Source organism: Heptranchias perlo, chromosome 7 (genome assembly GCF_035084215.1).
Source record: "Heptranchias perlo isolate sHepPer1 chromosome 7, sHepPer1.hap1, whole genome shotgun sequence".
Classification (NCBI taxonomy): Eukaryota; Metazoa; Chordata; class Chondrichthyes; order Hexanchiformes; family Hexanchidae; genus Heptranchias; species Heptranchias perlo.
The window spans coordinates 67,804,116-67,828,439 of record NC_090331.1 but is presented as its reverse complement, the minus strand read 5'-3'; the positions used below and the strand labels follow the sequence as shown (position 1 = coordinate 67,828,439).

At 40.3% G+C, this 24,324-nt stretch overlaps 1 protein-coding gene across 5 annotated transcripts in view; it reads left to right on the top strand.

Moving 5' to 3' along the window:
• LOC137323819 (serine/threonine-protein phosphatase 6 regulatory ankyrin repeat subunit B-like) overlaps positions 1-19,884 on the top strand; it is a 160,545-nt gene extending 140,661 nt beyond the window's left edge. For 3 of the 5 annotated variants that reach the window (XM_067987782.1, XM_067987781.1, XM_067987780.1), the window contains 6 exons: positions 3,969-4,052; positions 5,285-5,430; positions 9,342-9,424; positions 12,961-13,043; positions 16,720-16,811; positions 17,062-19,884. In XM_067987782.1, coding sequence (XP_067843883.1) covers positions 3,969-4,052; positions 5,285-5,430; positions 9,342-9,424; positions 12,961-13,043; positions 16,720-16,811; positions 17,062-17,342 — 769 coding nt within the window. In that variant the 3' untranslated portion in view covers positions 17,343-19,884. The remainder of the gene's footprint in view (positions 1-3,968; positions 4,053-5,284; positions 5,431-9,341; positions 9,425-12,960; positions 13,044-16,719; positions 16,812-17,061) is intronic. The other 2 variants (XM_067987784.1, XM_067987785.1) reach the window with 2 other exon arrangements.
• The last annotated feature ends 4,440 nt before the right edge of the window (positions 19,885-24,324 follow it).

Below are 24,324 nucleotides of genomic sequence, written 5' to 3'. Positions count from 1 at the left end.
TTTTTAAACAGTACAATGTGTGATCACACATTTATATTAAAAAATACGTTTAAGGCGGTTGGGTGCGATGCATTGTGGAATTATTTTTCATTGTCAATTTCATATTTCCATTCATTTCATGTAACTGGGACAAACTATAGTTGATTTTAAGGAATTGAAAGCAGGTACAGAATTTATGACTTTAAAAATAAGTAACTTAGGATTTGAGTTTATTTAATTACATTTTTGAAATCTGTAATTAATCCAGAAACTCATTCTCATAGTATTAAATGTCTTGTAAAACAAATTATTTAAGGAAAATAGTTATACATAATTGGGATTGACGAATAACCCTCCACTGTCTTTGTTGATTTTAAATGCCACGTTCCCAATCTTACGGTGAAGACAGTGGACTCAAAAAGATGTACTGATTTTAAGTTTTCTTTGTTAAATGTAAATGCTTATTCTGTAGTCAATATTTTTGCACATTAATGTCTAAGTGACAATTTTTGCACTTTTAGTTTTTCTGTGGGGTGGAGCTCTTTCTTGGCCAATTAAATAGATTGCGTTGCCATTCATTAGGTCTCCATTAAAATTTGGAGTTATTGTGCACTTCAGTATCTATTTTGAATGTTTTGATTATTTAGAAGTGTGCTATTTTTCTGCTGTCTGTTTTGCTTTCAATTACATATTGATTTTCAGAAAGGAACAGTCTAAAATAGACGTGTTTTTTACATTTATAGGGTGTATTAAAAACCAATAGTTTGCTTTAACCTTTCCTCCCCACCCATAAATGGTGGATACCTGGAACGTTTTAAGTCCATAAAGTTCAACATTAAATCTGATCTTCACATTCTCATTTTTCTATACATTTTTCTTCTTGATTGATTTACTTCTTTGTATGTTTGAATAAATGTTCTTTTCTGTATTTTTACTTTGCATCATGTTTGTGAGGTTCAAAGGGATTTATTGCAGAACCTGGAAGTGTCTCTCATTGTACTTCTAATGAACTGTTTTGGATTGGACCATGCAGTGGGTTATCACATTTGAAATCTTGTTTTGAATGAGGGCCAGACTGATGGTGCGAAAGTCCTTTCTGTCTACTAGCTGTAATGATTGTTAGTGAAGTTAATTTGGGCTGTTGCAACCAGCGTCTTATTGGATAAAAGACCACAGCACCAAACTGCCCGCAATTCACCAGTCACATTCATTGAAACAGTTGTAGGAAAGGGACATGTTATGCTTGTAGGGTGTGCTTTTGAGCTTTTAGCTGGTGCACATTGGGACAGAGTTAAGAGGTTTACCCTATAATCTGACGTGAATATTTGTTGCTGACATTAGGTTTAAAAACTGGAGAAACTATTTCCTAGCAATCACATCCCACGTGTCAATGAGCACAAAATTCATTTAAATAAAAACTGATAATAAGAATACTATCTTTCATACATGAAGGAAATTTGAACTGTTATGAAACAAAATTTCTCCTTGAAGTTACAGATACATACATAGAAATATATAGAAATCACAACATGGAAACAGGCCATTTGGCCCAATCATTCTGTGTTGGTGCTTCTCCTGCTCTCTATTCTAAATCTCTTGCATTTAATCTTGTATCTATGGCTCTTCGTTCTTGATCCCTTAGCTACTGGATACAGTCTGCGTCTGGCTATCCTGTCTCATCTTTTCATAATTTATGGATGATGTTGATCTTTAGCAATTATAAAATTGAAGTTTTTTATTCCACAATACATGATGGTGTCACCGATTTGAATTCAAAAGACATTCAGCCATAAAATTAGTCAGTTATATCCTATTCAGGAGAACAGCATATAAGTCACTTTCAGAAGTTGCCGACAGGCATCTGATTTTTGTGGTTTATAGTTAAATTGCTCTCCATGTAGATTTAGAAACTTATTGCATGGCTTTTTAACTGAATTGTTTTCCCCGTGACCTGGTTGTATTTTAGCCCTGCTTGCACTGACAGTAAATTCATATGGTGCTGTTTTTCAGTGACCTAAACATTACAAATCAGCACAAACTGTTCAAACAATGAAATCTTCGCGATCCAGATTGTTTTTTTTGTGTGTGTGTGTAATTTTATTTTATTCATTGCTGTGTTGTAGAAGGCCATCTAGTGGTGATTCAAAAATAGTGTGCACCTTCTTAAAAATAAACCTGTGCCAGTGGAAGATACATAAATCTATCAATATAATTATAAATTTTCAATCTGGTACATGCCAGTAGCACACAGGAAGGTATCTGATGTACCTGTAAAACATGAAACATGCTGATTTAGCTCAAATTTCACTCTTACTTAAAAAGCTATCGATCAAAACTACACTGAGACACTGTACACTTTACTCTCTCCAACTTCCATTTTGTTTGGTTCCTTTTTAAAAAAAAATCCCAAGGCCTTTCAGTGGACGCCTTAGTTCCGATCCACTCTCCTATATGTCCCTAAAAATAAAATTTAGCAAAAATTAAATAATTCTGAACAAAATCTCAAAAACTTGCCCATGAACTTTATCCATTTCACCTCTCACTGCTTCCAAAAACTTTCCTCCACCCCCCATTCCCCTGCCCCTCAGGGGCATCAGACCTCTAATGTGCTCTGGAACTTCAGTCCTTGAGCTGAGCCTTGGGTGGTGATGTTTTGTATGCCTCTGCAGATGTGCAACTTGAGAGCTTAGTGCATATCAATTAATCTTTTAATCAGCAGCCCATCTTTGGCTTCCCCCAATGACTGTAAACTTACACTGTTCAACACACCCCTCTGCAGAAGGACGTCTGTAGCTTGTCAACCCCCTCTCCTTGAAGGCTTTTTTGATGTCCCACCCTCCCCGCAGCAGAATCATATCTCGGGGCTGACAAACTCTTCCACTGCCTAAGTATGTTTCTGGGCTAGCAACCCCACCCAGCTGATGTATTTTTTGAGCCTGGCCTTGACAGACACACTGCTTGCATTCCTTTCCTCCATTCCCCGCATCTCCTCCATTTCCCCACTCAGTGACTCAGTCTCCTCCATTTCCCCACTCAGCCTCCTCCATTTCCCCACTCAGTGACTCGGTCTCCTCCATTTCCCCACTCGGTCTCCTCCATTTCCCCACTCGGTCTCCTCCATTTCCCCACTCGGTCTCCTCCATTTCCCCACTCGGTCTCCTCCATTTCCCCACTCGGTCTCCTCCATTTCCCCCTCCCCAATTCCTTTTCATTTCCTCATCCCTCCAGCATCTCCCTTCTCCCTTTCCCCTTCCCTTTCTCCCAATCATTCCTTGTCTTATTCTTCCTCCCCTGTTCTGTCCCCCCCACCCTGCCAAAGCCTTGGTCTAGTTATCCTTCTCACCTCTAACCTGGCTTGTATTGAAGACTGCACTTGGTTTTGACTGTCTGTGTGCAACACCACAGGAGATTAACTTGCAACTGATATTTGCTGGGTTATTCTTGCACATAATTGCAGGTGGTACTTGTCCTGGATTTTTAATTTGCTGAACTAACACTACCTTATTTAATTTTAAACTTATTTTGGGAAGAAAGATCTTGCATTTGTGTTTCCCTTTACAATGCTATTGAACTTTGAAATTGTTCAAAGTAAGCCTGGAAGGTAGAATCAGAGGACATAAATTAAATGATTGAAAATATGTTTAAATCTCATATCAGAAACAACTTTTTACTTCATGATGTTTGGAATAACTTGCCAAGTACAGTCGAGATTTAAATGCTAAGGATGTTCAAAATAAAGTTGGATGCTATGATGGAACATTTGCAGTACAAGAGAGATGAGCTTTGGTAGGCAAAATGGCCTTCAATCATCCTTGACCCCTTCTATATGTAGATTTTCAGTAAGATAAAGTTGGCATAAAGGTATACAAGGAAACTGTGTAGATAAAGCATAAGACACATTACATTCCTGATCCTAATCGTTAGACAAAGATATTGTTGTGATCTGTTTTTGATCTTATCAGCGTAATCCACTTTTTTTTTGCTTGCAGAATCAATGACCATGAAAATTGTGCAGAAATGTTAATAGAAGCTTTAGGTGCCACAGTTGTTGATTCCAGAGATGCCAAAGGAAGGTATGCGAAACAAATGGAATTTATAGTTACACAATCCTATACATTTTTAAAATTGAGTGTTCAAAATAATTTGCTCCAATCATAAATTGAACGAATAAACTAATTTCTGTTTGTGAGATGTTAAAATTGAACTGAAATTTATTTTGATGCTTAAAAAATGTTAATTATGATATTGCACTGCACTGATTGGAACCCCAATCTCCCTTAGTTATTCTGGAATTTTTTTTTGTGATCTCAGTTGGGGTTATAAGACTATGGACTGGTGGGAAAGTAGGGAACTTCACTTTGTGAATTTTCCATACTAAACCATCTCTTGCCTCTTTCAAATTAAGACTACTAAAGTGCCATTTTCAGTGATTATTGTTTTTTGGCAATAAGAATGGTGTTAGTGTTAAGCTGTATTTTTTTTTATGATATTGCATGTTTTCTTCAAATATTGTTGCTTCTGTAATTCTCATTTGTACTGCAACTGTGCCCTGGTGCTTCCAAGCATTATTTATATTCGTATGGATCCAAAGGTCTGAAAGGTTTAAAATGTTTTGAATTGGGGGAACTGGGTGGCACAGTGGGTTAGACACTAGTCTTGCTCCTCTGGACTTGGGTTAAAATGCAGTCCAGACTGGTGGGATGAAAATCTTCTCTGTTTACTGGCTGTAAGAGTCCTTTGTAAAATTAGTTTGAGTCTCAATCAAGCTCCTTATAGCGCAAAACTAGCACAAACTGGTAATCTCAATCAGAGAGGCCACAGAATGGCTTTTGGTGGAAGTGAGAAAAAAATGTCACTCGGTGCAGTAAGGGTTATTTCTGAGGTAAGATTGGAGCTGAGGCATCTTTTTCAGGTAGAGTGGAAGGAGTTTTACATTACATCTGGCTGTGATATACATGACTTGGGAGTGATTGACACCTACATTGTGTGCCTCAAATTGGAAGAGTTCCAAACCCGAGTATTATCTTCCCCCAACTTTAAGGAGAATGAACGGTTGTGAGGGGGGAAACGAATTAGAGACTAAGGGATGAGCCACAAGTGGTGGTGATTTTCAATCACAAGTCCAGGCAAGCAGATAAGAATCCAAAACATTAACTGGTTGGTATATATGATTGGACAAGGCAAGGTTTAAATGGCGCTGCTGCTGTGACATCATGAGGAATGATTTTGTTCATTGGAACTTTGTGATTAAATTGCAAAAGACCATACATGTTGAAAATAACTTTCTCTGGGACTGTATTTTTAGAACCCCACTTCATGCAGCTGCTTTTACAGACCATGTGGAGTGTTTGCAATTGCTATTAAGTCATAACGCACAAGTGAATCCTGTTGATAAGTCAGGGAAAACTCCATTAATGATGGCAGCTGAAAATGGACAATGTGGAACTGTAGGTATGTAGCCTTGACTTCTCTGCTTTCCAAAATGTTTTTAGTGGCAGAAACTGAAATTGTTGTGTACTTCTGTAAAAGTATTTCTGCCCAAAAATTTTTCTTGAATAGTCAAGACTACAAATGTGCCCTTTCGTAGTCCAAGTAACTTGCATATTTCCACTAAGACAAGCCATATGGGTCAGTACACACATGATGTGAGAGGGAACTTTGGGCTCGATGTTACCAGGGCTGCGGGTTCGCAGCGGGGGGGCTATTGGGCGCGTGGGTAACGCGCCCGGTAAAATCAGTCTGCCCCCTGCACGATCGCAGCCTAATTGGATCCACTGCTGATCTGCGCGTCGGGCGGACTGCGCATGCGCAGTAAGCTCTGTCAGCTGGAGGAGCTCTATTTAAAGGGGCAGTCCTCCACTGACAGATGCTGCAAGAAATAGGAAAAATTACAGCATGGAGCAGCCCAGGGGGAAGGCTGCTCCCAGTTTAATGATGCCTCACTCCAGGTATCATTAGATGGGGTGAGGAGAAGGGGGAGGACAGAGATCTTTCCCCCCCCTCCCCGGCAGGCGGGAGGAAGCGGCCTGCCTCTGCCACCAGGAAGGCCTAGCTCGAGGTGGCAGAGGAGGTCACCTGCACCACCAACATATCGCGCACCTGCATACAGTGCAGGAGGCGCTGCGATGACCTAAGTAGGTCAGCCAAAGTGAGTACACTTACTCATTCCCCTACACTCCGTCTGCCACATCACCGCCCCCACCCCACATCTCCTTCTGCACTGCCAACACTACTCTGTCACATCACCCCTCATACCCACTCAAACCTCATCCTCATCTTACTTGCACTTACTCACCTCGCCAGTACCCATCCTGCCACTACCACCCAACCAATCCTCATACAATCTCATGGCTCTATCTCATACTCACACTCTCATGCATCTCTTTCACGGTCAGCCTCACTCAACCTGCCACTACCTGTGCTGCAGCCACAGGGCATGCATCACATATGTGCAGTAGGAAGCGTAAGGCAAACGTGTTGTGAGCATGAAGGGGATGCACAAGGGTGTTTGAGGGTTTGTCATGGTTTTTACTTCTATTTAATTTCTGATCAACTCACATTACATATTATATTGGCACCACTACTGCCACGTCTTTGCGAATCTTGTCTGGTTTGTGCAATAATGCCCTTTCCTGAGGATCACTATGAGGACCCACAACTGATGCTGCCCATTGTGTCACTGCCGAGTGGGTGTAGGTGTATTTGCAGGGCTGTTTTGTGCAGACGACTGAGAGACGTCGGCGATGTCCCCGGTGGCACCCTGGAAGGATGCGGAGGAGAAGTTGTTGAGGGCAGTGGTGACTTTGACAGCGACAGGTAAGAAGATGGTGCTCAGGCCAGCCGTGAGCAGCTCGGCATGAAGGAGGCTGCAGATGTCCACGACTACATGTCGAGTGACTCTGAGCCTCCATGTGCACTGCTGCTCAGAGAGGTCCAGGAAGCTGAGCCTCGGTCAGTGGACCCTGTGGCGAGGATAGTGCCCCCTGCGACGCATCTCTCTCTGCAGTTGCCCTCCCTCCTGCTGTGCAGGTGGATGTGTCACAGCACTGTGTTGTGGAGCTCCACATGTCAGAGGTGGACGGCGTGGATGGCGAGGCTGGTGATGCTGTTCGCCCTCCGAGGAGGTCATGACTGCAGCTACGGCAGCCCCCATCCGGAAGATGTACATCTGAGGGGGTCCGCAAGGTAGGTACGTGTCTCTGGACCCCGGGGTAAGTGTGCAAGTTGGTGAATTTGATTGTTAGGAGGAGGGTGGTGGAGGCCAAACTTTGTCCCAAGTGACAGAGTGGCCTCCTGCAATGAGTGAGGGTCTCCTCCCCCCACCTGTCAAATGGACCTTTGCAGCCGCCACAGACTGATAGCTGCAACACGTCCATTTCAACTGGGAGTGTTTCCCCCAGTATGGGAAACAGTCCCAGTTGTTTCTAAAATCCCACCCCTCCTGACATATTCCCTTAATCAGGTCTGTTAATGACCTGAAATACCTAGGTAAATACTCTCAAGTGGCACCCAGCTGACTTTAATTGCCTGCGGGAATCCCACATGTGGGGGCTGCGCGTGCATGTCGGCGTGTCTGTGGGGAACCCGGAAGTGGGCGGGTTGGAGCCGGACTCCCGACCCGCTCCGGGATTCCCCGATTTTCGGAGCCCCCCCCGCTAGGAACGCACCCGATAGCGGGTGCTAAAATGGAGGCCTTTGTTTTCAATGGCAGTTGATTTTGTTTGATATTAAACTCTTCCCCTGCTCCCCTGCCCTCCCCTATAGATACCATAGAGTTTCTAGGAAATGTATTAAATTATTTTTTTTAAAGACTCCTGAATTTATTTCACATCGAGTGTGTTGTAGCCCTCAGTATGTTTGGATGTTGGTGTGTTGTCATTTTCAAAATGCTACTTGTTATTACGCTGTTTTTGATCACTTACTATTTCAATTACTGGTTGAAAATTCCAGATTCTATTTAAGTGCTATTGGTTTATAATGGTTCAAGTTGTTCTTAATGCAATTTAGATACATAGGTAAACAGTTGCAGCAAAGCATTCAGTTTGGGGCAGTCCAATAATGCAAGCAGTAGAGCATCTGATTCCCAAACTAAAGATTCAAGTTGCACTGAAGTGTTTAGATGTAGATTTGTGACCTTGGTCTCAAATTCAGCTAGGCTGTAAAGTGGAGGCAAAACACTTTACAAAATAAAGAATGGAAAATTGAGAGGTGGTTCGAGAGTGACATTGATTAAGGATATGGAATGGTGTGTACCATGCACAGAGCAAGATAAATGCAGAGGGAAAAAATGTTAGGAATAGGCACTAAATTTCCAGTGATAGTGATCTGCATACTGATGTTGCAGTACTGTTTGGAAGCTTTACATCACAGTAGAGTGCTGTGTGAAGTGCTGGGTCATACATACAAATTTGTAAATAAATAATTTGTCCTAAATTTGTAGTCTTCTTACATTCAGGCTGCCTGTTCCAAAAGAGAACCATTACAATGAAATACAAAAAAACAAGTGATTGAGCTGCAAGGTACTATAAATTTCTTATCCCTGCACCAAAAGACACTGATCATAGAGTAGGGAACACAACATGAAAACATGAGGCAGGTGGTTTATATGCAGAATTTATTAATTACATTTTATTCATGCATCTTTTAATTTCAAACTCTGTACATACAATCAGAATTGTAGTGTGACTGGATTCTTTCAATTGGAAGTCAAATACCATATCAAACTCATATGTTCAGTCAACTCCACTCTTTATCAGCCAAACTTGCTGTTAAACATCTAATGTCAGCTCCAAACATGCTGGGGAATGGGAACAGCAGGACGAAACAATGGTTTCTATTATAAGATGAGGGAAAGGCCAATTTGTAGATACTTGAAAGAACTGTGGAGTTACTAAAATAGAAAAAAGGGAACCAATGAAGTTAAGACATTTTAGAAATTTTGTTTTTAAACAAGCAATCTCGCACTTCGTTGAAGGAAAATGCCATTGTAAATACTGTTAATGGTAAGTACTCCTCTTTAGAGCACCTGAGTGGATTGACTTTTAAAAAAAAGTACACAAAAATATCCACATTGAGAAACCTGTGTCATCTCTGTTCAGTTAAATAGTGGACCAAAGAACTAGAGGGACATCTGTCAAACAGAAAACATGTTGCTAACACTGGTGTTTATTGTTAAAAATGTAGCAAATGCTTGGTGGACACGAAAACTGAAAAAGTAACTGTCATACAGGTCTTGATCTGTCTCTTAAAAAGACCAGTTCCACTGAGTTTTGATAGCTTGAAGTCTTAATTGTGTTGACTATGCTGCAATTGGAGTTTTATCAATCCTTTTATAACCAATTTTTACCATTTTTCCATTTCAGAGATCTTGGTAAACAGTGCAAAGGCTGACTTAACTTTAAAAGACACCAACAAGAATACAGCTCTTCACTTGGCATGTAACAAAGTAAGATTTACTATCAGTCCCTTTGTACACACTAGGCACGGGACTTATTTATCATGGTAGCAACAGCATTTGACCATATTGTAGCTATTCCTAATTTAAAAGAATACTCCTGCATAATGCCCCACGGTGGTACATGATCATTATAGCCCATGTCTTAATGATGAATATTTCAAAGCACTTGTATTGTAATGGACCAGCAAAATAAAAACATAATAAAATATGGAACAAGAAAAAGCCATTTGGTACCTAATTTAAACTTTATAGTAGATTCTATCAGGAAATTTAATCATCAGAGGTGACTAATCCCTGATAAAACTTCCAAGTGAATTATTTTCTTCCCCAGCTCCCGAAGTAAAATAGTAAAACTCCAGAATTTTAATCGAACAATATAATCCATGTCATTCAACACTGGTCATTTCACATGCCACTTCTGCGGCCCCAGTGTAATAGCAGTCATTGTGTTCCAGAGTATTTGGCCACCTGTATTTATCCTTATCTTTGCATCTTTCAAACCTGCTCTTGAACGGATACTTATCCAGCGCTTATGAAAAAGCAGTATAATACATTGCTGTTATTTTTTTTATTCATTCATGGGATGTGGGCTTTGCTGGCAGGGCCAGCATTTATTGCCCATCCCTAATTGCCCTTAAGAAGGTGGTGAGCCGCCGCCTTGAACAACTGAGTGGCTTGCTGGGCCATTTCAGAGGGCAATTAAGAATCAACCACATTGCTGTGGGTCTGGAGTCACATATCGGCCAGACCGGGTAAGGACGGCAGGTTTCCTTCCCTAAAGGGCATTAGTGAACCAGATGGGTTTTTACGACAATCGGGTTAAGTTATAATTAAGTTAATATGGTCATCTCCTATCAAAGCCAGTTCCAAGTGCCAATTTGTTTTCAGTTTGATCTTTCTTTATGATTTCTAGTTCTATTTGCACCACATCTCGTTGGTCATTCATAATCATGGTGGGTTTGAATTTTGCTTTTTACAACAGTTGACAGTCATATTTTCTGCCTTTTTAGTTCTTGTGGTGCTGTGGAAGCAGACTTGACTTCTTTTTGACCTCCAGGATATATGTGTGTTCTTTTAATATATGTGGTGCATGGCTGATGTAGGACCAAAGTCAGGGTGTTCTTCTTCATACAGTGATTTAATGCTTGGAATGGACTTTGGAGTAGTGGAGGGAAAAAACCTTGGAGTCATTGACGAGAGTTGGATTCTGTGATGTGGGATTCGATGTTTCCTCGATAAAAGTTAAAATAAGGGAAATATGTTTCCTTATCCAAATTTATCTTGTGATCTTGCAGAACTTTGTTATGCACTAATCATTTTTGCACTTTTCCACTTTGGTACATGGGCAGGAAGAGGACTAAATACATTCTCTGGAAACAAGACATATTGCTCCCAAGTCTGCCAATGTGGCTGTATAACTGGTAATTAGGAGGGGTGCATTAGTGACCCAGATGATGTGTTGTGATTTTTTTTCCCCTCACCGTCCACGTGGAAAAACAGCCCAGCAAAGGTTGTTAATTTTTATTGTTAATCTACATTATTCTGTTCCATAGTGCAACATATTAATATACTAACCTGCTGCACTGCATAGATCACTGTACATTAGTTTAACAGGGCCTTTGTTTTAGATAATTCAGATATTCAATAAAATTTATTCATACACACATTGAAGAATATGATGAGGCTCTTTTTTTCAAGAAGAAATCCTGGGGTAAATACTTTCTGTACAGAGTACTCCCCCTGGCCCAGTTGCCAAGATACGGTGAATTAATTAAGTTATTTTGACTTTGCAATGTATTTTTGTCCCCATATTTTGGATCTCATCATCTCGTTTGAGCTGCAACTATGATATAGTTCCAAATGATTCAATTCATTTTAATGGGAGGTAGTGCTTTCCAGCAGCCTGGAGATCTGGAAGTGCCCAATTTTGGAAAAAAAAATCACTGCTGGCTGTGCATGTAGCAGTAGCCAGCCAGTTGTGACATTTTCTACCTTAAATGTCTCTAGACTGGTCCAGAACGCTGGCTGGCATTAACATCAGTAGAGTAACTTGGGTGTAAATGGGCTGCCCCGTGACCTCATCTAGAATGGTTCAAGAGGGTGAGGAGACCTCAAATGGCAGGTCTCTGAGATTGAAAATACACTACTGATGCGAGGGTATTTCCTGATGGTTAGGAGATATTTTCACTTTTTTGGTGTGAATGTATTGTGTTTAAAATTTGTTATTTAGCAAATACAGATGGTACTACCCCAACCATGTCCCCAAGAGGATTTTTTCCATCCTTTCTTTCTAACAATTTATTTGTTACAAGTATTGTCATTTTTAATATGTTTTTTTTATATATTTATGTTTTTTTTTTGGATTAAAAAGTGAGAGGAGCTGTCTTGAAGCAATTACTAAGCCCAGCTCTAAGGGAAGTGAATTAACATTTACATTTGAAACTGAGGGATCACCTGTTGTTACTCAGCTCTATTACCCTGTTGAGTTGTCACTTTTTTACAGTTCTCCATTGATATTAGTTTAAATATTTTAAATAAATGATTTCAGGGGTGATTGTATCCCTCACTCCAAGTTCGTCCTGAACTGGAATTATATTCAGGCAGTTCAAATATTGTCAATTCCATTAGTGTAGGAAATGTCCTTCCATTCCACCCATGTCTACAGAAAAGTCTCTACACAGTGACTTAATAACCTAATCTCAAAAGAACATCTCATCAGCAATACCCTTTTTAGAATCATGACAAAGAAATTCATTTTAATGTAATTCACCTCAATTTTTAAAAATATTTATTTTAAATATTTAAACTGATTATCAATGAAGAACTGTGAAAAAGTGACAATTCAACAGTGTAATAGAGCTGAGTAACACCAGTAGAGGTTAATTAAGTGCTCCCTCAGTTTCTCACCCAAGTGCCCATTATTCATGTGCGAATTTAGACAGTGAGTTTTGGGAGCCAATTTGATGATGGCTGAATCACAGTGTTCTCTCCAATTTCCAAACGTGCATTTTTCAGCAGGGGACACTGGATAGCAATTAAAAGTGGAAATCTATGTGACTTTTTATTTTTCTAGATCAGGGGTGCTGAGGCCAATTGCAATGCTCCAACTGCAGTCCTGGCTAAAATCAGCTAATTCAGTACACACAGCAATTGAACCTGGGATCCTCTGGTGCTAGATGCCACAGCTTTTGGGAAGATATTGAATAAATTACTAAATGCCAAACTCATAGGAAAGAATGAATCTTAAGTTCGTAGAGCTGCAATAAGCTGGATTTTGTTTTATTTTTTGTGGGCTGGAGTGTCTTCACAGCTTTGGATTAGACTGAAGTTAGAACTGCATAGTAAGAATTGAATTGAAGGAAACAGAAATTTGTCTGGGATGTAGAACATTACTTGAAGCTGTTAATGGTTCAAACACAGCATATGAACAAGAAAACCATATTAAGTGAATAAAGCTTCAAAACATGATAATGGTAAATGCAGAATATGTACATAATGTTATTAATTGTGCTCATTTCTGGCAGGGTCATGAAAAATGTGCCTTGTTCATCCTTGAGAAGATGGATGATGCAAGCCTTATTAATGCAACAAATAATGCACTGCAAACGTAAGTAATTGTTGCTCAGTAAATGTATTTTTTTTAAAAAACAGTTCCAAATGATTGTGGCAATTTTGTATAGAGAAAGGTATTTTCGGGAGAGGAGGGAGATTTTCAAGTTGGTCAGAATGAACACTTGCAAGTGGTGGTCTCCAAACTTACTTTGACTTCATTTGCAGGTGCGCAAAGTACTGTCTGATAAATGAGCTTCCTACTTCCAAAACATCATAGCCATTGTAGTTTTTTAGTTTTAATTAGACCCATTTTAAGTGTGGGTGTTGGAGGGTGGGGTAGAAAGCCAAAAAATTATACAATGATGACGTCTGAACGTTGCAGTTAGCTAATGGCTAGAGCAGCATTTATTGCCCATCCATAGTTGCCCTATGAAGGTGGTGATGGACAGCCAGCTTGAACAGCTGCAGTCCATGTGGTGGTGCTCCCACAATGCCGTTAGGTAGGGAGTCCAGGATGTTGAGACAGCGATGATGAAGTAACGGTAACATATGTCCAAATCAGGATGGTTTGTGATGGAGGGGAACTTCAGTTGTGATGGTGTTCACGTGCAACTGCTGCCCTTATCGTTGCAGGTTTGGGAGGTGTTGCCAAAGAAGTCTTGATGAGTTGCTGCAGTGCATCCTGTAGATAATACACACGGCAGCCACGGTACACCGGAGGTGAAGGGGGTGGATGTTTAGGCTAGTGAATGAAGTTGATCAAGCAGACTGATTTGTCCTGGATGGTGTTGAGTTTCATGAGTGTTGCAGCTGCACCCATCCAATCAAGTGGAGAGTATTCCATAACACTCCTGGCTTGTGCCATGTAGGTGGTGGAGAGGCTATGGGGAGTCAGGAGGTGAGCCACTAACTGCAGAATACGCAGCCTCTGATCTGCCCTCGTAGCCAAGACATTTATGTGGCTGGTTTAGTTGAGTATCTGGTCAGTGGTGATCTCCAGGGTGTTGGTGGGAGACTTGACAATGATAATGCCATTTGATGTGAAGGGAAGGTCGTTAGACTCTCTCGTTGGAGATGGCCATTGACTGGCACATCTGTGGCATGAATGTTATCTGCCACTTATCAATTGGGGATAGGAAGGGGGAAAGGGGCTAGCCGAATGGCCTCCTTTCATGCTGTAAGCTTTCTATGATTCTTTCTATGATTTCTAAGCCTGGCTGTTGCCCAGGTCTTGCTGCATGCAGGAATGGACTGCATCATTATCTGAGGAATTGTGATTGGAGCTGAACACTGTGCAATTAACAGCAAGCAGCCCCACTTCTGACCTTGTGATGAAGTAAAGGTCATGGATGAAGCAGCATAGTTGAGCCCAGGATGCTGCTCTGAGGAACTCCTGTTGCCTTGATATCCAAGGCAGTCGCTCTTGCCGTACCTGTGGAATTCAGGTCGTGTCCATGTTTGAGTAAGGTTGCGAGGAGACAAGCAGATTATTGGTAAGTAAATGCCGCTTCATGGTGCTGTTGGTGATTCCGTCCATCACTTTGTTGATTGGGAATAGGCTGATGCAGCAGTCATTGGCTGTGTTGGATTTGTCCTGCTTTTTGTGGACAGGGCATATCTGGGCAATTCCCTACATCGTCAGGTAGATACCAGTATTTTCATTGTATTGGTACAGCTTAGCTAGTTGTACAGCTAATTCTGGACCACAGGCCTTCAGCACTACAGCCAGGATGTTGTCTGGACCGCAGTCTTTGCTGTGTCTGTGCATTCAACCTTTTCTTGATGTCAAATGAAGTGAATCACTGGCATCAGTGATGGGGGGGAACCTCAGGAGGAGGCAGCGAAGAATCATCCACTCAGCACTTGTGGCAGAAGATGGTTTTAAATATTGCAGCCTTGCCTTTTATACTCGTGCTGGGCTCATTGAGGATGGGATCTACATGGAGCCTCCTTGTCCTGTTAGTTGCTTAATTGTCCATCAGCATTCATGGCTGGATGTGGCAGGGACGCAGAGATTTGACCTGATCTATTGGTCTGTCTTGTGTGCAGCTTCACCAGGTTCGCACCTCATTTTCAGGTATGCGTGGTGCTGCTCCCAGCTAGCTCTTCCATATTCCTCATTGAACCAGACTTGGTCATTTGGCTTGATGGTGATGGAGGAGAGAAGGATATGCCGAGCTATGAGCCTACAGATTGTGGTAGTATACAATTCTGTTACTGATGATACCTTATAGTGCCTCATGGATGCCCAGTTTTGAGCTGCTAAATCTATTCTTAATCTATCCCGCTTTGCACAGTAGTAGTACCACACGACGCGATGGAGGGAGTCCTCAGAGTGAAAAAAGGACTTGGCCTCCAGAAGGACTATGCAGTGGTCACTTCTGCAAATGTTGTCATGGATAGACACATCTGCCACAGGTAGATTTACAAAGACGAGATCAAGTAGGTTATTCCCTCATGTGGTTGTCTCACCTGCTGCCACAAGCCCAGTCTGGCAGCTATGTTTTTCAGGACTCAGCCAGTTAGGTTAGTGGTGGTACAAATGAGCCACTCTTGGCGATGGACATTGAGGTCTCCCATCCAGAGTATATTCTGTGACCTTGCTACACTCAGTGATTCCTCCAAGTGATGGTTAACATGGAGGAGTACTAATTCATCAGTTGAAGGAGGGCAATAGGTTGTAATCAGTAGAAGGTTTCCTTGCCCAGGTTTGACCAAAGCCATGAGTCTGCATTAGTTCTTTTGTCAATGTTGTGGACTCCCAGAGTCATTCCCCCTGGCTGTATATCACTGTGCCCCCACTTCTGGTGGGTCTGATACCTAGAGATGGTGATATAGGAGTCTAGATGTTGGCTCATGGGTATGATTCTATGAGTATGACTTTGTCAGGCTTTTGCTTGACTAGTCTATGGGACAGCTCTCCCAACTTTAGCATCAATCTCCTGATTTTAGTGAGAAGAACTTTGCAGCTGTGTGTCCTGATTTGATGCCGAGGTCGCAGCCGAATGATCCATTGGTTTGATTCTTGTTTTTCTTTCTAACCGTTTAATACAACTGAGGGCTTCCTAGAACAAGCCAGGTAGGGTGGCAGGTTCCCTTCCCTAAAGGACATTATTGAACCAGTTGGGTTTTTACGACAATCCATCAGCTTTATGGTCACTTTTACTGGTACCAGCTTTTTTTTAAATTTCCAGTTTTTTTTTAAACTCATCTTCTTTGGAGTCTTAGTCCAGGCCTGTGGATTACTTGGCCATAATCTCTATGCTACTGTTGTGATAAATCAACAACAATCTTCATTTATATAGAGTCTTCAATACAGTAAATATGCCAACATGCTCCACTGAGGAGAACTTGACACAGAGGAGTAATAGAAGGATTAAGAGGGATGGCCAAAAGCATAGCTGAAGAGATAGGCTTTGAGGAGGCTTTTGTAGAAGAGAAGGATAGCGATCTAACCTGCTGCCACCCCCCTAGATGCACCTGTCTCTCTTTAGCATGTGCTTTGCTAATCCTGTTTATTTAGGTCCTAAGCGTGTGGAAGTGCATTATGTTTACCTGTCCACATACTTGGGTGGTGGTGATTTGTCTCTATTTCAAAGAAAGTAATCAGTAATTTTATTTAACAGATGGGTGAATGTGAATATCGTTTGTATGACCAGTCCTTATTCGTAGCTCGATGTTAATTCTTGATTTCATGATAACGAACTTGTATTTTAAATATATGCTTTCAGACCTCTTCACATAGCTGCACGGAATGGGCTAAAAAAGGTGGTGCATGATTTGCTAAGCAAAGGAGCAAGTGTGCTTGCTGTGGATGAAAATGGTAAGTATGGATTACCTTCTTACTAATGTTGCCACTCTCGATTAATTTAGTACCCTACCAGAAATAACACAATTCAGTACTATAACACTTCTAAAAGTCTAACTGATAACACTCATAATTTTGTTGGCATGACTTAAACAGTAAAAGCAGATGTATTGAAATGGACATTTGAGTTTGCTGTCTTACCTCCCTTTTTGTTTTTGCATAAAACTTATATACTAACCATTCCCTTGTCTGCTTTTGTGCCCAGGTCACACCCCAGCCCTGGCTTGTGCTCCTAATAAAGATGTGGCTGACTGTCTGGCACTCATTTTGGCTACCATGATGCCTTTCTGTCCTCCCAGCACAATGACGTCCTTCAGCATCAGTCTAATAAAAAATGACAGTTTGAACACACCTCTATCCTATGATTCCCCTAATACGGGTAGCAACATTAATTCTTTCAACAAACAGTTGTATAACAGTGTAGGAAAAATGGATAGGTGTCATCAAGATGACGACGAAAATGATTCAGACTCGGAGACTTTCTGATTGGCTTTAGAAAGCTTGACATGCATGGGATAAGCCTAACGCTTGATTTGTTGCTCAATAGAAGGATTACAGATTGATCAATCAATCAATCACTGCATATTAAAAAAGCACTTACTTAAAAGGCACTTTTCTTACAGGTTTTAGGAGGAAAGCAGAACCTTGGAGTATTGATTCATAAAGAGGACTATTGAGTAGGGCAAGTGATTTGCTATTGCTCAAATCTGCCAGAAATTGGCATTTTCACTGCCTCTGGGACATTTTATGCAAAATTGTGGTATTTGGACAGCAAATCATACTACATGCAGTAACTGTAGAAATTCATGGGATTTGTCACGGGATGCCATGCTGTGCCATGCCAAATCACTTGCCCTCCTAATAAGAAATTAGAACTGTTTCAAATCAGCACAAACATGCATTTGCACTTCAGTAAAAACTTGCGGTTATAGAGTTGCTAGGGACTAACTATACGCCTGAGCCGTTAACTACTGATAAACAATGAATGAACTGTTCCAGATTGCAGTGTGAAGTATTCATAGATTCCAAGAGAAACTGATGGCATCCTTTTATTTTAAATGTACCAGCAAGTTTAGGCTAGTGTTCAGCTAGCAGAGTGTGGTATTTCGTACCTTTTTATACAGCCTTATTGGCAGCCTTTAAACAATGCACAGCAATTTTGTTGAAATCTACCCACCTGTAGGATGAAGAGAGAGTAACTGCCACAAAGAACAGTTGTGATAAAGTCTGCTTCATCTGCCAAAGCTTATGTGTTAAATGGACCCATTCTCTCACCTGTGACAGGAACGCAGCGGGTGGAATGACAAGTTCTTTTTTATGTCTGGCCAGCTACGCCAAATGGACCAAACGCGCTACACAGATTGGGACTGTTGCTGTTTTTGTTCTCTAAAATTAAAGCCTTTTTTTAGTCATAATGTTCTATTTTTGCAGCTACATTGAAGTAGCCTGTTTCAGTAAACAATGCAGTATTTGAAATACAAATAAAATGCATTTCACATAAGTGAGTTCAGATATCGTTAGATTAGAAATCAGCAAGGTAAAGCTTCAGAATAATTTACAAAACCTCACATGGGAACTATTATTGCTCTGGCTGTGGCTGAGCAATTATTGCAACCTCATTATTTTGACTAAAAGCACTGAAAAACTTTCATGAAACCTTAATTAGCTTGTTACAGTAGTACTGTATATAACCGTTCCAAGCAGTTAAATTCCAGAATAGAGACCTCTTATAGATATGAAATTGCTTTAAAGCAATAAATACCATATCGTATTAAAGCACTGAAATTGAAGGAAATAGGCCAAAAGTAATGGTCGTACATAGAGAAAACAAGTGTTTTGTTAACCAATTTTATTAACAGTTTAAAGCTGCAGTATCATTTTGGACCTATCTGTTTGTCCATTTTATTCACTGAAATGGAATCAGCTGGTGATTTCTCTGTATTGTGGCTGTTTTTTAGATTTTTTTTTTGTTTGAGTTTTGACAGTCAGCTTACTTGGTGAATCAGTGGAATACAAAATTAATACATTTTTGATGTACTTTTAAACTTTTTATAGTTTTTAATATAGACTTAGAAAAAAGCCTGACAAAAGAAATACTGGAACTTTGAGATCCATTGCATTGTGATTGGCAATCTTTGTAGCACATGGTTTCATTTTTGTTGACTTCAAATACTATTTTGGTTTTGTTGCATTATAAAATAGTTAGTGCCTTTCTGCCCATGAGTATTTTCCAGATGGTTTCCAAATATCTTGTAGAATTTTGCGAATTCAGTAATATCCAAGCAATAATGTTAATTTAAATTTTAAACTTACAATGAATGTAAAATTTTCTTTTTAAAGGTCCAAAAACATCTGAATGAAGAGTGGTTTGTTCATAAAACCATCATATGGATTTTTTTTTTGCAGTGTTGTAGCATGCTTTAAAAGTGAAGTCTTGCTTGAAAGACGTAGTTGATCATAAATTGGTATTATTTGGAAAAGGGCATTTAAAAATTAGACAATCTGACAGTGTGTATTTTAAAACCATAAAAACAATTATTTGTGAAAGCTTATGCAGTGGTCTATCCATTAAAAAGCCTATATCTTCCATTTGGTAATCTTGTCCACTTGTATGCTTTAGCATGTGCAATATGTCTTGTTATGGTATAGTATGGTATCATGATACAGTGACAGTGTTATATTTTGTTTTATGCAGTGAATGTGTTACAATCTAGTGAAAATGAACATGTATGGTGGAAGCAGTAGTCTATGGAAATTTTATGTATTTGGTCACATTTCTACAATTAAGTAGGAGGTATAAAGCTTAAGACTTTTTTGATGTACTTCAAGACTGTCAAAAGTATAAGAAGTAAACCCAAATCAATCTAAATCCAGCCTGGACCTCAAGCACACTTTGCTATTAGACTTTTGTGAACTACTGAATGCTTCAGTGAGGTATAGAAGTACCTAACTGTAAACTTTTTTTAAAAAAGCATTCAGATGCTGTATATTTTTATGAAAATAAAGGGTACAGACGCTGATGCAGCAATTTGATTTACGTTGTCTTTCTTGAAATGCTTCCTGAACTTGACTCCGAAACAACTGCAACCTAAAATGTTTAATGAATCTTTCCTTCTCCCTTGGTTGAGAAGCATGCTTACTCGTCGCTTAGTAATTTAAAAACCATTTGGGGTCAATTTTGAGTGCTGTCAAAAAACGTTAATGGAGCAGGAACAGCCTCAAAATGGGATCGGTAGCCATACCGCTCCTTTAACACTGGCGATGCGTCTGGCCCCATTTTAAAAGGGGCCTACCACTGGGTGTCCAAAGCGCCTGCGTATTTCAGGCGATAGGCCCCTTTTAATATGGAAATCAGGGTTCTATGATGAGCTTGGGCACAGAGGGTGGTAAAGACAGAGTGAACCTCCAACGGAGTGAATTGCTAACAGAGTGAGGACTTTCAACTGGGAATTTGGTGAATGTGGGAATTCACTGGTAAGTAGTAAGTGTGTTTTCATCAAACTGAAGTTTAACTTAGATTAAACTTAGTTTACCAACTTCAAAAACCTGCAAGTCAGTGGCAGTTATTAGTTAACAGACAATCAGCTGTAAGTTGGTTCCTGATTAGGTATTAATTATTGTGGCTGGAAGTTGACTATGGCGTGTCAGAAAGGTATATAGTACAAGGATCTTTGCAAAAGCACGGAGCTTGAGCACAGAGGTTGGTAAAGACAGAGAGTGAACTTCTAACGGAGTGAATTGCTAACAAAGTGAGGACTTTCAACTGGGAATTTGGTGAGTGTGGGAATTAGGTGCTGAGGGGGAAGGAGGTGCTAAGTGATTTAAACCAAGGGACTACAAACTAATCTATCAACTTTTAAAACTTTTAAGACTGAAATAAAAAACATAAAATTAAAAAAAGACTAAGTAATTACTAATTATTTTGAAATCAAGCTAAATCTATTTACTAAATATAATTTAGATCTCAAGTGTTTCTATTGGTCCTAGAAATAAGCTACTGATTAAATAAATAAAAACTAGAGGTGGCAGTACAGGCTGTGTGTCGGGGCTGTAATATGTGGGAGTTTGTGGACAGCGAGACTGTCCCGGATTGCCACACCTGGAATAAATGTCACTGGCTTGAGGCACTCCGGCAAAGAGTCTTTGAGCTTGAGTGCGAGTTAGAGACACTCCAACACATAAGGGAGGGGGAAGTAGAGAAGGAGGTCCCCAGACACTGGTCGTATCCAACAGGTATGAGGTACTTGATACCCGTGAGGATAAGGATGAAGGCCGTTGGGAGGATAATCAGAATGCTAACCATGGCACCGTGGAGCATGAGGCAGTCCAAGGTGGCGGGAGTGGGGGAGAATCAGAATAGAAAGATAGAAAGGTTGTAGCCATAGGGGATTCTATAATCAAAGGGATAGATAGCATCCTTTGCAGTTGCGACCGAGAGTCCAGGAGAGTGTGTTGCCTACCTGGTACAAGGGTAAAGGACATCTCAGAGCAACTGGAGAGGAACTTGGAAAGGGAGGGGGAGGATCCAGTTGTCGTGGTCCAGGACAGCACCAATGACATAAGGAGGCAGTCCTGCTAGGGGAATATCAGAAGCTAGAAATTAAATTTAAAAAGCAGGATCTCGTGGGCGGTAATCTCAGGTTTACTACCCGAGCCATGTACTAATTGGCATAGGGATAGGCAGATCAGAAAGATGAATGTATGGGTGAAAGAGTGGTGTGGGAAGGAGGGGTTCCATTTCGAGGGACCCTGGCACCAGTACTGGGACAGGAAGGAGCTGTACCACTGGGACGGGCTCCACCTGAACCGGAATGGGACCAGAGTCCTAGCGGAAAGGGTAAATAGGGCGGTGCATAAGGCTTTAAACAGGCAAGATGGGGGGAGGGATCTGGTAGCAATAACAAAGATAAAAGAAACAGATGTAAAGGTTAGACCACAGTAAGGAATAAAGATAACAAGTGGTCAAGGAACAAATACAGTTATAAAACAGAAGTATAAAAGGACTATTTAAAAATAAAGTGAAGGGAACAACAATTAAAGATGAATTAAACTGCCTGTACAGCAATGTACACAGCGTCCAAAATAAAACGGGGGAATGGGAGGCAATAATCCATAGTGAGGAACTGAATAACTGAAACATGGCTACATAAAGAACAGGACTGTTAACTAAATATTGCAGACTACAACATAATCAGAAAGGATAGGGAAGGAAGAAAGGGGGGATGAAGTAGCTGTACTAATTAGAGATAACAATGATAGTAGAAAAAAAGAGACATAAATAACAGAAGGATAGAAACAGAATCCATATGGATTGAAATAAAAGATGAGATTGATCACACAAATAAGAGTATACTACAGACCACCTAATAGTGGAAAGAAGGTGGAAAGCGAAATATGTAAGCAAATATGTGAAATGAGTAGTGGACATAGAAGAATAATCATGGGAGATTTTAACTACCCTCAAATAAACTGGCAAGAAGAGGTAGGTAAAAGGGTACAGGGAATGGAGTTGTTACAATGTGTGCAGGACTCCTTTCTTACCCACTGTATAAAAAGAGAGGAAGCACTGCTAGATCCAGTAATGGGAAATGAACCAGAACAGATAAGAGAAGTAAGCATAGGGGAACATCTAGGCAATAGTGATCACAATATAATGAGGTTTAAGATAAAGATTGAGACGGACGTAAGTAAGACAAAGACCAAAGTAATGAATTGAGGGGAAAAAAGTTGATTTTCGGGGGATGAGAATGGAACTAGGGAAAATAAACTAAACATTTACTGATTAAACTAAGAAATATAACAGCAGTGGGAAACATTTAAAATGGTGATCAATAGAGTCCAGGTAAAATCTATCCCACTAAAAAGCAAGAACAAACTAGCCATGGATGAATAGAGAAATAAGGGCAAAATTGAAACTAAAGAAGAAAGGCATACACGAAGTACATGGACAACAAAGGAGAGGATGACAAAAGGGAATACAAAAAGGTTAGGAAAGAAGTTTTTAAAAAAATAAACAATTAGGAAGGCAAAGAGAAACTATGAAATTATCAAGTAATATAAAAAGAAATAGTAAAGTATTCCACAGACACATAAATAACAAAGGAAAGATAGGGAAAGGGCCACTAAGGGCACACACGATAAACTCACAGGCAATGACAGAAATATTAAATAATTACTTTGCCTCAGTATGTACCAGGAAGACCAACATGGTGGGCATGACATTAGAGGAAGTGATCAAAAAAGATATAAAGACATTTAAGATATAAAGGGGGGAAGATAATTGATAAACTAATCAAACTTAGGATAAAATCCCTAGATTGCATCTTAAAAGAAGTTAGGGAAGAGATAGCAGAGGCACTTTTTATATATATATATGACCAATTAGCTTAACATCATTGGTAGGAAATATAATGGAATCTTTACTCAAAAATGTAATAGAAAAACATCTAGAAACCGAAATTATAATTATAGCATGGGTTTCAAAAGGGAAGGTCATGCTTGACCAACCTTCTTGAATTCTTTGAAGAAGTAACAGAAAGGGTAGACAAGGGTTATGCAGTAGATGTAATATATTTGGATTTTCAAAAGGCCTTCGATCAGGTACCACCTCGTGGACTCATGACTAAGCTCAGAGCATGTGGAGTCGGGGACAAGTGGCAGAATGGATAGCAATCTGGCTACAAAACAGAAAAGAGAGTCGAGGTTAAAGGTAGTTACTCAGACTGGCAAAAGGTGGGAAGTGGTGTTCCACAAGGATCGATGCTGGGACCACTGTTGTTCACCATTTACATAGAATCATAGAAGTTTACAACATGGAAACAGGCCCTTCGGCCCAACATGTCCATGTCGCCCAGTTTATACCACTAAGCTAGTCCCAATTGCCTGCACTTGGCCCATATCCCTCTATACCCATCTTACCCATGTAACTGTCCAAATGCTTTTTAAAAGACAAAATTGTACCCGCCTCTACTACTGCCTCTGGCAGCTCGTTCCAGACACCACCCTTTGAGTGAAAAAATTGCCCCTCTGGACCCTTTTGTATCTCTCACCTTAAATCTATGCCCCCTCGTTATAGACTCCCCTACCTTTGGGAAAAGATTTTGACTATCTACCTTATCTATGCCCCTCATTATTTTATAGACTTCTATAAGATCACCCCTTAACCTCCTACTCTCCAGGGAAAAAAAGTCTGTCTATCCAACCTCTCCCTATAAGTCAAACCATCAAGTCCTGGTAGCATCCTAGTAAATCTTTTCTGCACTCTTTCTAGTTTAATAATATCCTTTCTATAATAGGGTGACCAGAACTGTACACAGTATTCCAAGTGTGGCCTTACTAATGTCTTGTACAACTTCAACAAGACATCCCAACTCGATTTGGAATCGGAAGTACAATTTCAAAATTTGCAGAGGACACCAAATTGGGGAGTATAGTTAATACCGAGGAGGACATTACTAAACTTGCAGAA